General features: G+C 41.6%; 2 protein-coding genes across 3 annotated transcripts; both read left to right on the top strand.

The window, feature by feature from the left end:
- Positions 1 to 1,043: 1,043 nt before the first annotated feature.
- LOC135598459 (transcription factor HEC3-like) lies at positions 1,044 to 3,171 on the top strand. Of its 2 annotated transcripts, none has more exons than XM_065092276.1 (3): positions 1,044 to 1,436; positions 1,529 to 2,820; positions 2,908 to 3,171. In XM_065092276.1, the coding sequence occupies exon 2, from the start codon at positions 1,533 to 1,535 to the stop codon at positions 2,439 to 2,441; it is 909 nt and encodes a 302-aa protein (XP_064948348.1). In that variant the 5' UTR covers positions 1,044 to 1,436; positions 1,529 to 1,532; the 3' UTR covers positions 2,442 to 2,820; positions 2,908 to 3,171. The 2 variants fall into 2 exon arrangements, with proteins under 2 accessions (XP_064948348.1, XP_064948347.1); XM_065092275.1 differs by having other exon boundaries at positions 1,045 to 1,436; positions 1,526 to 2,820.
- Positions 3,172 to 4,004: 833 nt separating this feature from the next.
- Positions 4,005 to 10,000, top strand: LOC135598458 (protein HEADING DATE 3B-like). The gene is made up of 4 exons (XM_065092274.1): positions 4,005 to 4,839; positions 6,878 to 7,803; positions 8,480 to 8,531; positions 8,644 to 10,000. Exons 1-4 carry the CDS (start codon positions 4,618 to 4,620, stop codon positions 9,652 to 9,654), a joined length of 2,211 nt encoding a protein of 736 aa, XP_064948346.1. The 5' UTR covers positions 4,005 to 4,617; the 3' UTR covers positions 9,655 to 10,000.
- Positions 10,001 to 11,218: the final 1,218 nt, after the last annotated feature.

Here is an 11,218-nt window from a genome sequence, read left to right as displayed (position 1 = left end):
AAGGCCATCTTTTTCGTGACACCCTCCAATAGGTTTTCGATATCGGTAGCACGTAGGAAAATCTTAAATCTCTTATTCTTAAACATATCCTATTCGATGGTAATAAAAGTACGTACGAAAATAAGCTATGAAAATTAGAAGAAAAATGATAGAAGCTAGCATGACGGGATGACGGGATAGAGATGGTCACGTTACGATGATCGACAATACCTATCTCGAAAGGAAAGCGATTTTAGAAGAAAAAAAAATTTTAATTTAAAAAATTGAAAACTAAGAGCATCTTTAGAAAAAAAATTAAAAAAAAAGATAGCATCTTCATGGAAATTATTTACAAAGAGGGAAATAAAAGTATCTATTGATCGGTTAATTTTATCGAGGAATAGAGATAAACAACATGTTGGATGGGGACCACTGGCTTTTTCTGTATGAATGGACCATTCCATTCCATCTTTGAAGTACTAAGGATACCTTTTTTCTGTAAAAAAAAAAATATTTTTATTTATTATATCAACCAATTTTTAATCAGATTAAAATAGTATTCAGATATAACTTAAGAAAATTATATATATATATATATTAAAAAAAACACATCACATTTATCTCGAACCATAAAATGAAGATCAAATCGGTGATGCCGGTCGTCCGTCAGTGGTACAGTCGAAGAATGTGTAAGAACATCATCGGTGGGTCCAGGGATCGCATCTGATGATCGGATCCGGTCGCCGGGCCCACGCCGTACGGTGGTCCACGGTACCACCACCGTGCCGTGGGACTGTCACTGCAATCAAAGAGGCGGCTTACACGACTCTTTATCATTATTCAAAACAATAATCCTATTTCCCAATCGCATTACGACAGTAGAAAAATCATCATCTTATTCTGATGTCGTACGAGTAATTCCAAAAGAAAATACGCACGATTTTGACATTGTAACGACATCGAAGGTTTTGATCTCTCTTCAATATGGACAGTTGGCATTGATTTGATGAATCATACCTTCATTAAGTCACTGTCAAAGTGTTGGGGAGGGGGAGGATTTAATTTGTCGATGAGACTACGAGTCGACGAGGTTGGATTTACATGATCGACGTAAAACTAGAGTGAGTGAATTCACCTTCTTCTACCTCCTCAAAGAGTTGTGCTCTATAGGTGGAGCGAACAGCATGCTCATGCGACCTTCGTCTCTCTCTCTCCTCTTACTTCTGCCAAGTTACTGCTGTGCATTATTGGGAGGTTACAGGAATTGAATGCCTTGTCCGCTAGCTTATATAGTCGGCCAAGCTTCGGCTGCGAACGATGACGACGGCCATGGCTGTTACCGGACTGGACCGGAACTCCAATGGCGTGCATTCATTGGCTTAGTTCTCCGCGCTTGTGACACCCAGTGAGAAGCCGAAGCTGCTGCAACAGGAAGCTAAGATCATCATCATCATCAGGTTCTCCGGCTTGTTTGTTGCTTCGGATCATTGAGCTGACTGCTTCATCGGAAGAACGCTGCTTTCTGATTCTTAGACTTGTTGCGCAGCAGCGAAATGGAGAGTCTAGACTCCGACCTCTCCCGGAAGCTCGACCTTGAGGCTTGTTTCCTTAGCCCAAGCGTTCAGCTCCGAGGGACCGGTGACATGGAGGAGACGCTCGGTGCTCTCTTGGATCGCCAAGCGGTGATGAGGTCGGGTGCTCCTTGTGAAGCGGCTGCTGCTTCTTTTCGAGCTATCAGCAGGCCGGAGATCGTCGACCGGTGCTGCAGTCTAACTCAGGATTTTGGATTATCCGATGACCTACCTGTCATCAGCAATATCAGTCACGACGAAGATGTTATCTCTGCCATCTTTCCTGACAGCGAAAACTTCTGCAACTTGAGCTGCACCGGTAATGTTTCTTCCGGGGAGTCCGAGAACCATGGCTCGTTCGATGACCTTAAGTGGAACAGAGATGAGATGGCCTCCCGAGTCTCCCCTGATCCACTTCTTCCCACTGCCAAGAGAAAGCCGAATTCTTCGCCCGAGGAAGAAGGTCTTCGGAAGAACCCGAGATCGGAGAAGCATTCAAGCTCTGTGGCCATCGAGACTATAGCAGAGGCGAAGGAGATGATCTACAGGGCTGCAGCGCTGAGGCCGCTGACTCTGGGAATGGAGGAGGCGGCGGCAGCCGAGAAGCCAAAGAGAAAGAATGTGAAGATATCAAGTGACCCACAGACGGTGGCAGCAAGGCGCAGGAGGGAAAGGATCAGTGAGAGGCTGAGGGTGCTGCAAAGGCTGGTCCCCGGCGGGAGCAAAATGGACACTGCAACCATGCTCGATGAGGCCGCCAACTATCTTAAGTTCCTCAAGTCTCAGGTCAGGGCCTTGGAAACCCTCGGTGAAAGGCATGGCCATGCAACCAACAGTGCCATCCACCCCTTTCCACTAGCTCTGAACCAAGCTTTTAGAATGCAAAGATGAGAGATGAGGCACGACTCATCCCTGCGAGCATGGGGCACGAGTCATTCCCTTTTCTCATTCAGAGATAACTTTCCCAAATCCACAACACCCAACCATAAGAAACTATTGGCTATTAGCTTTCCCCACCAATAGTTTCAGCTATAGATTAAACCTCTTGTGTATCCATAGCCTTTTTACCTCTAAGGAATAGATAGCAGCAGTGCAACACTTTGGCTTTCACCCTTCAGATACCTGTGAACTAGTTCCTGTCAACTGCACATATAAGAGCTTCACGGTCACATTTAATCTGACACCCTGAAGTCTGACTTCTCGATCACAAAGTTGTAAGAGGTCGATCTGTTCTCTGTCATCCGATTGACCTGAAGCGCGAATTTTACAGGTACTGCTTCCGATGGTATGTATCGAAGTGACAAGTAGTTCAGCTCTCCTCCCCTGCCAATCTCACTCCTTCTCTTTGGACCTGCAGTGTCGCAGAGCACGATGCTGTCTTGGTTAAGCCGGAGTACCTTTGCGAAGACCACCTGCACAATAGGTGAGCACGTTGGAGACAGAGAGACAGAGGTTGCCAGTCTACGCAATCGCTCTGCTCCAATTACCTTTCTCTACTATTCTCTTCGCTGAACTGTGTACTGATTATGATGTCATACAAAAGTGCCTTCCGGCGGTCTCAGATCAAAAGTGCCTTCTGTGATGTCCGTGCAAAGATCTTAAACACTGACTCTTTTCTTCTCGTTTGTCCGTGCGGTAGGAAAGCTGCAAACTCCACTCGTAGATCCTCTTGTGCATCCTAATAACCCACAGCTGCTGCTACTGGACTTGTGCATCCAAGCATTGACTTTTGAGATCCCCTATGCATCCTGTTTAACTGCTCTTACTACCTGATCTTAAATGTGGGATTGATTCTTCTTCTCCGAGACAAGTTTCTATTTAACCAGCAAGCTCTTTGGTGTGCGTTTATGTGGATTGGCTATCAGAATGGGCAGATTCGAAAGCTACAACTGAAGCTTAAGGTTTCATAGTTCACAACCTCTGGCATTGTTCCTGACTCTTTGATGGAAACAAAACCTTGTATGATCATGCCATGTTTTGCAACTGTTTCTCTTTCCATTGCTCGAGAACAAGCATCGGAGGAGGAAAAAGACCTGCTAAACATACACAAGTTGGAAAGAGAGCTCAGTTCTAACATTTTCTCGAAATTTCATCCATTACGTACGTGTATTGCATTAAGATTGTGCGTATCAGCCACGCGACTGTACCGTCGGACTCAGATATTTCTTTTGTTCTCATTGGTTGGCGTGCTATCCTCACATGAGACCCTCATCGGTCGTCCATCCATTTTTGCTATCGCATCTCGGTCGTCCATCCACGAGGCGTGAGCCAAGTGGAGGAAGCCTCGTTACAGATGGACGGTGATGATGGAGGTGCGTCGGACCAGCGCTCGATCCATACCAAAGTAGGAGAGGATCCCATCTCAGGTAATCCTTTTTTAAGGCAACAAAGCTTGTCCGACACATCTACTTTTCCCCATCGACAAACCCTAGCACGAGACCGTACGCATCGGCCGGGCCCCACGTTCCTTCTGCGCTTGTTTCGATACTTGTTTGTTTTGGATTCGCTCCTCCGTTTCGAGATAAGGATCCCAAAGCCAACCACTGCGTTTGTCTCGCGAAACTATCTCCTTTCTCTCGGACCTCCTCTCGTCAGTGGCCGCTTTTTCTTCCGATCCACTACCCTTCCCCCTTCTTCCCTCTCCGCGTCGCTCCTCTCTTCGCCTCCCGACGTCGCATGGTTCGTGATTTCTTCAGCTAAGATTGGATCTTTCCTCTTCCCGGTCCTTGACGGGGGCTCTGGTGCGAGATCATTGCTTGTGGCTGGCCGCTCTTTCTTGCAGAAAGATCGGGTTTTCCCTGCTAGATTTCGTCCTCGAAGAATTTTGTGCTTTAAGGTTGGATCTTTACATTTGAGAACAGCTGTAAAGTTCCAGCTTCCGTTTTGTTCTGTGATTTGGGTAAAAAGATGGGATCTTCTTTTACTGGAAAGAGGAGGGTTCGATATCGATATAAAGATTAGGAGAAGTGGGTTGAGGAGGCGGATATGGATGTTGTCTCGTGTTTCCTTGACCTTCTTCCACCCATTGGGGTTTTTCTAGGTTCGGTCTTGTGGTAAAGTCGAAGCTATGAAAGGGGGAAAGGAGGAGGGTAAGATCATGGGGCCAATGTTTCCCAGGCTCCATGTAAATGATGCTGATAAAGGTGGTCCGAGAGCACCTCCCAGGAACAAGATGGCCCTGTATGAGCAGCACAGCGTTCCTTCTCAGAGGTTAAACCGGTCATCTTCTGCTCTACCGTTGCCTCATCAGAATGCCTGCTTGTTGGTCCCTTCTAATCCTTTGAGCCAGGTTGGTTCATTATCCAGAACAATTTAATTTTGTTGTCTAGCTATTTCTCATGGGTTTTCAGAGAATGCCAGGGGAGAAAACCTACAAGAGAACCTGTTTTTTCGTTCTCTTTCGTGAAGCTTACTGCTGTAGAATACACCCCAGAGTGCAGTTTCTTACTTTACTGCGTAGCTCTAGAGGTTGACGAATATCTATGCATCTATCTCTCGAGAGGAAAAATCTTACAAACCACAGTTCTTCAATTAGTTAAACAGTCTGTAAGGATAAACAAACTTGTTAAATAAAGGGCTGATAAATTTAACCTGTTGTCCCTTTTGCCAAAGACATTTATTGATGTTGCAACTTTTGCTTAGTTCTGAAGCTTTCCTTTTCTTGTGGAATTATATCTTTTACAAAATTGATCTTGTGACCTGAAAGGATAAGGATTGCATCGCTTGTAGGATGTAAGTACAGAAATTTACCTTTAAGGATTATGCGGGACTTGTAAATCCAGAAGTTGATGCAACTCAGATATGGATATAAAAATTGATGCCCAGTGTTAATATGCAAAGATAAGAGTTAAAAATGATTCTACTGGTGAAAAAGTAGGCGTGTACAGTCGAGAGTATAATGAGTGATGTTATCTATGATAACTATCGATGTGTAATGCTAGACATTAGATTCAGTTGTTGGAAGAGGTAGAATAAGTGTGAGAAATAAAATGAATAATATGATTTTTGGACTCTCTAGTGATGTTATCTCAAAAGGCTTATGTAGCTAGTTAGGATAATGTGAAAAGTAGCTTATTCAAATTATTTGTGGGATATTTAATGATTTAATCCTTCATCCAAAGGATGAAATAAGTCGCTAGATTAAAGACCTCATGACCAAGCAACATCTGGCTATTGTTGTTTATGAATTATCTTGAATTTCACTTTATATTGTTATATGGACTTGATAATCTGGAAGTCTAACAAATTATGTTTAAGATGGACTAACTGAATGTAAGCCAATTTAAGAGCGAGAGCCAGTTTCACAGATGAAAAATAACACAGTTTTCTTATTAAATCTATCATTTGAAAGTTTGGTTGGTATCTTTAAGTTGTTTTGATAACTTTTTATATCAAAAAATCATGGGTTATGCCATTCATAGCAAAGAGTTTGCATTGGAAGTTCAGGATTCAGCAACTGGCGAAAAGGTAACTAAAGGATAAAACTATGAGGACATGAGAAACGGTTAGATGACACTGGTTAGTATGACATGCCTGACATAATTTTGAAAGAAACAAGAGCAGTTTTCCGATACAGAAATCCCCCATTGGATATTCTTCTATAGAATAAAAAGACAAAGATAAAAAAATGTATTGGCAAACTGGTGAATGTCTAAGAAGCAGAAATGCAAAGGGTGTCCATGATCTAATTCTTATGCGCTGTTAGAGATAACCTGCAGCTTTTGTATCCCATTGAAAGCCTTGCTACAAATACTAGCACATCAAATATCCTCTTTCATGCCCTTTCCTATTCTCCATTCTTTCAGAACTATTGCACTGTCCCTCTTTCTTTTGTGTCACTCTGGAGCCCAAGGGCATATATATTGATGCTTTAAACATATAGGAAATTTAATGTGCTGCGTCAAGTCTGGAATTGGAGAATTGGAATGATATGTTCAGGATATCAAATTCTTGATAAAAAAATGACACCTGCCGATCATTGGATGTGAAAAGATCAGTTTATATTTTGCAAATAAAACATGGTTGACTTGGAGTTCTTCCAACAAACAAAGTTCTAACCTGTCACTCTTCATATAATGTTTATACTTTATACCCATATCTCCAATCATTTTAGGGTCCATGACACTTGCATTTTTTATCAACTCTTTTGGAGACAAATTATTCCAAGTATGAGATGTTTGTGGGTTATCCACAATATGAGTTTTGAGAAGGTTTTGGTGATCCGAAGCTCTATGAAATAAACGCATCTTGTTTACATTAGGAAAGATCAGTTTCTTTATTAGTTTGCAGTACATTAGTTATTGCTAATGATTGTAATCTTGCTGTAGGGATGCGGCCAAGAGAGAAATGTTCTTTCTCCATTTTTTATGCCTCGCAACACACCTGCTTATTCACCAGAGAAAGTTGATTGTCAGTTATCTGATGGAATAGATCCCAACTCAAGGTTGGAGGAGAGATCATTAAAGCATGTGAATTCTAGAAATTTGAATTTGCTGAGATCAGCTGCTCATTGTAGTTTGCTACGACATCCAAAATCTAAATCTTCTCATGAGAAGAAGATGGATGATGTGGATGATTTTAGGGTTCCTACATTTGACAAATCAGAACCTGCTCTGTGCTCCAACAAGGATACATCTGTGATGGGGTCAGTGAAGCTAACTTCCTTTAACACCAAGAGTCAACAGAAAAGTCCCAATGCTACACTTAATTCTTCAATTCGATACTCAACTTCTTATTTCAAGCACTTTGAACAAACAGATGTTTCTAATATGCAATCACGAAAATTTGGTGGATCTGAGAAGGAGAGACAACCTGAAGAAAGCTTAGTAATTGCAGAACACAGGGAAAAGTCTCCTCCTTCCGCTAGAGTTGAAGAACGACCAATTGTGGCCAAAGTTTCAAATGGAGCTAGAGATGTTACTGAGAAATCACGCTGTGGAGGTGTGAGTTCATGCCAAGAATCTTCTCAGAATGGTGATCTAATCGGACCCAGGACAATGAACAAGGTTGATGTTGTTGAAAATGGGGATGGTTCACAGAAAAGACAGAGAACTACAAATATGGTAGACAATGGTAATTTGGAAAACAATGTAAAGGAAAATGGGTCATTGGGAGAACACATTGCCGAAAGAAAAGATGAAGCTTCTGAGGCCTCAATAGATGACTCTATATCTGGCTTGGAGATATCTCCAGATGATGTTGTTGGTGTAATTGGTCCAAAGCATTTCTGGAAAGCCAGAAGAGCTTTCATGAAGTACATACAATACTCTTTTATTGTTTTTCTGTTCAACTATTTGTTGCTTAATAATTTAAAAACTTCTCTTGTTGCACTGCTTGCTGATTTATATTTCTTGATAGTTCATTTGTCATATTTATTATTATAATATTGATGGCAAATCATGATCTACCAAATAGCTCAAGCTGAAATCTGAATCACAGTTAAGATTGAGAAGTTAAAGGTTGAAAAACACTGCTAAGTTCTGCAGTCGAGCCTATGTGTAATTTATAAAATTAGAAGCAACTTATTGTGGTTTCCATAAAAGTTAAGATGAAGTGGGACAAGCTGGAAATGTTCTAGTACTATTTGAGGATGACTCTGCAGACACAGATACATTTTCTATAGGTTTTTTCTTTATATATCAGTAGAAGAGATATCACTAGTTCACGAATTGTGCAACAGCCCGATCAAAGTTAGAAGTTCTTACTTGACTGAAGCACTTAGATATGATCTTTGTGAGTGTTACGTGCATGCTTTATCATAGTGTGCATTCCTGTTGCTTTATCATACGATCTTATCACACAAATACTTGTAAAAGCTCTCGCCGGTGGCAGCAGCAATATTGTTATTCTCTAATCATGGATGGTGGTTTATTTGCTGCATTTGTATGCTTCATTCTGATCATCTGATAGTACCTTTCTTGATCTTGCAGTCAACAGAGGGTCTTTGCGATACAAGTGTTTGAACTGCATAGACTAATAAAGGTTAGATGGTTTTAAAATCAGTTGTAGAATAAAGAATTCAGCATGTGCATCAAATGTCATGTCAACTTTAGTTATTATGAGATTAACCATTTTTATTGTATGTCTGAAATAGGTTCAAAAGTCGATAGCTGCATCACCTCATCTGCTTCTTGAAGGCAACCCATACTTGAGCAAGTCTCCGGTGAAAGCACCCTCAAAGGTTCCACTGCTTGATTGTAATATGAATTCTCAACAAGATGCAGTTAAACAGAAAGATGCTAAATGCCAGAAATCAGATCAGAAAAAAGAGCTACAGACGGAGAACATTGCTAGAGCACCTCCCCCTACTTGTGGGGAAAGAATTGATGGAGGTTCCCATCGTCAGGTTTTAGAAAGTGGGCCTTGCTCGGCAGTTCCCCCATCACATTCCACTCCCCCAGACAACAATCCAAGTCCTTGGTGTTTACATCCACCGGCAAATCAGTGGTTAGTTCCGGTTATGTCGCCCTCAGAGGGACTCATTTACAAGCCTTATACAGGGTCTTGCGCACCGAGTAGTGGTTTCCTGGCCCCTGTTTATGGAGGATGTATGCCTCTCGGTGTACCATCTCTGGCAGGAAATTTCATGAATACTGCTTATGGAGTTCCAGCATCTCATAGGCTGCCGGATACGGGTGTTCTTGCTGGTGCTTCGGCAGTTGCAACCAATTACTTCCCAGCATATGGCATTCCATCCATGAATCCAATTGTATCGACCTCTGCAGTCGAACAGGTTACCAATTTGGCTTGTTCTCGACCTAATGGACACATTGATCAACACTCCATGATCTCATGCAACATGTCTCATTCAAGGAGTGAAGCAATCAGTGGCTGTTTTCTGAAGTTTCAAGCATCAAAAGACACGGAGCTACAAGCAAGTTCAGCAAGCAGTCCTTGTGAAAAGGCACAAACAGAGGCATCAGATGTATTACCCTTCTTCCCCATGGCTCCGAAGAAAGAGAACCTTGTCTGTCCATCGCGGTCAAGCGGTAGGGATAGTCAAGCTCAAGCCATCAAGGTTGTGCCTCATAATGCGAGGTCAGCTATCGAGTCAGTGGCGAGGATTTTCCAGTCAATACAAGAAGAGAGGCTGCAACATGACTGATGATTGTGTTTGTAGGAACAGATGCTCCTGACTATTCATGGCTCTGTCCATGGGCTTCTGAAGTAACCTTCCCTTCGGCAGTCCAAGCGTCTTACCTCTCTTCTAGTAATGTAAATATGAAAATGAAACAGGTGCCCTATAGCTCTCTCCCCATATTTGCCGCTGACCAGAAGGGTATTTATATGAGTACAAGATTTCGTTTCCGAATGTAAAAATAAAAGCCATACTCTTGCTCTTTCCTCGGTTAAGCTGATAGTGTGGAACTAAATATTACTGGTAATCTTCTGTAAACATTGTTTTGTACTTACTAGTGGCAAGTCAATGCAAGTAGGTCTCTTTTTCTGAAGCTCATACAAGGATGTTTTGATGCAACTCTTTTGCTCATAGTGTAACCATTGCAGCCCCTAAAATCCTCAGGAATCAATCTGCTGTCTCTTTCTTGATTCAAATTGGCAGACTTTTACTACAAAGTCTCGTCTTTGCATTCTGTTCATTTGTTTCATGTAAGATCGTGAATTGGACTGTGGAGTCGCCTTGTGGTGGCATGTTTAATTGGTTTCGGTGATCTTTGTTCATGCTGTAGAGAGAGCCTCGAGAAGAAGGGCAGGCTACTGAGGCGCCTCCAGCACAAAAAAAATGTTGGCGAGAGTTGAGAGGTGGTAGCCCGAGAAGAAGCGAATCACAGGAAGACAACAGCCAGCCGCCTCCGAGTGTCTCATGGTGCAATTGTGGCAGGCTCTCTCTTCTTCGTTGGAAAGCACTGAGTTGCCCCTAAAAGAATAAAACTAGGCCAAAATGGGATGTTGAAACATGCGAGGAAGAAGCTGCAACACTATATTTGAAATCAATGATGCATCATCATACATTAAAATATTTTGCATAACTAAGAAATGTTTGGATATAATCGGATTGAACAACAACTAAAATATTATATTGATATCCCTATGTTGTCCATTTTATTAACAAAAATATGAAAATAAATATAATTTTAATTTTTCAGTCGATGATGATGAACGACATTGGGGATCACGAGTGATTGTTATGGATGAGAAAAGTAACGATGAGAGGTGAGAATCATTTTGCATTAGCGTTGACGCCGACGCAGATACAGAGCGATGAAAAAGCCATTCAACAACTACGTCGGTGTCGACATAGATGTAAACTGATCCTCACATCTCTCGCTATTGTTCTTTCATCCACAATAGTCACCTTTAGCCTCCAGCGACACTATCGTTCGCCATCACCGACACCGTCATCATCAACCGGAACGTTAAAATTATCTTTTTGACTTTTGTTTCCATGTTTCCGTTAAAAAAATCGACATCATTAGGATAAATAGACTAAGATATTTTATTTTCATAATTAGAAGAATATAAATATAACTTTTTAAAATATGAGTATCGAAATGGTAAAAGATAGCTAACTACAAAAGTATGGGTATCAAAATGATGAACGGAAAAAAATATATTATGTGAAGCGCAATCTGTATCCATATCCTTTGCACACGATTCAAAACCATACTAAACAAAACGATCATAGATTGCGGGGTAAATAAAGGAAAAAC

This window comes from Musa acuminata, chromosome BXJ2-1 (genome assembly GCF_036884655.1).
Source record: "Musa acuminata AAA Group cultivar baxijiao chromosome BXJ2-1, Cavendish_Baxijiao_AAA, whole genome shotgun sequence".
NCBI classification, from domain to species: Eukaryota; Viridiplantae; Streptophyta; class Magnoliopsida; order Zingiberales; family Musaceae; genus Musa; species Musa acuminata.
Note: the sequence above shows the minus strand (reverse complement) of the source record. Positions and strands in the feature narration are given on the sequence as shown.

Coding starts and splice junctions, on each gene's coding strand:
- LOC135598459 (XM_065092276.1), top strand. CDS start 1,533: ATGGAGAGTCTAGACTCCGACCTCTCCCGGAAGCTCGACCTTGAGGCT.
- LOC135598458 (XM_065092274.1), top strand. CDS start 4,618: ATGAAAGGGGGAAAGGAGGAGGGTAAGATCATGGGGCCAATGTTTCCC. Junction 7,804..8,479: donor GCCAGAAGAGCTTTCATGAA/GTACATACAATA, acceptor TTGATCTTGCAG/TCAACAGAGGGTCTTTGCGA. Junction 8,532..8,643: donor AACTGCATAGACTAATAAAG/GTTAGATGGTTT, acceptor TGTCTGAAATAG/GTTCAAAAGTCGATAGCTGC.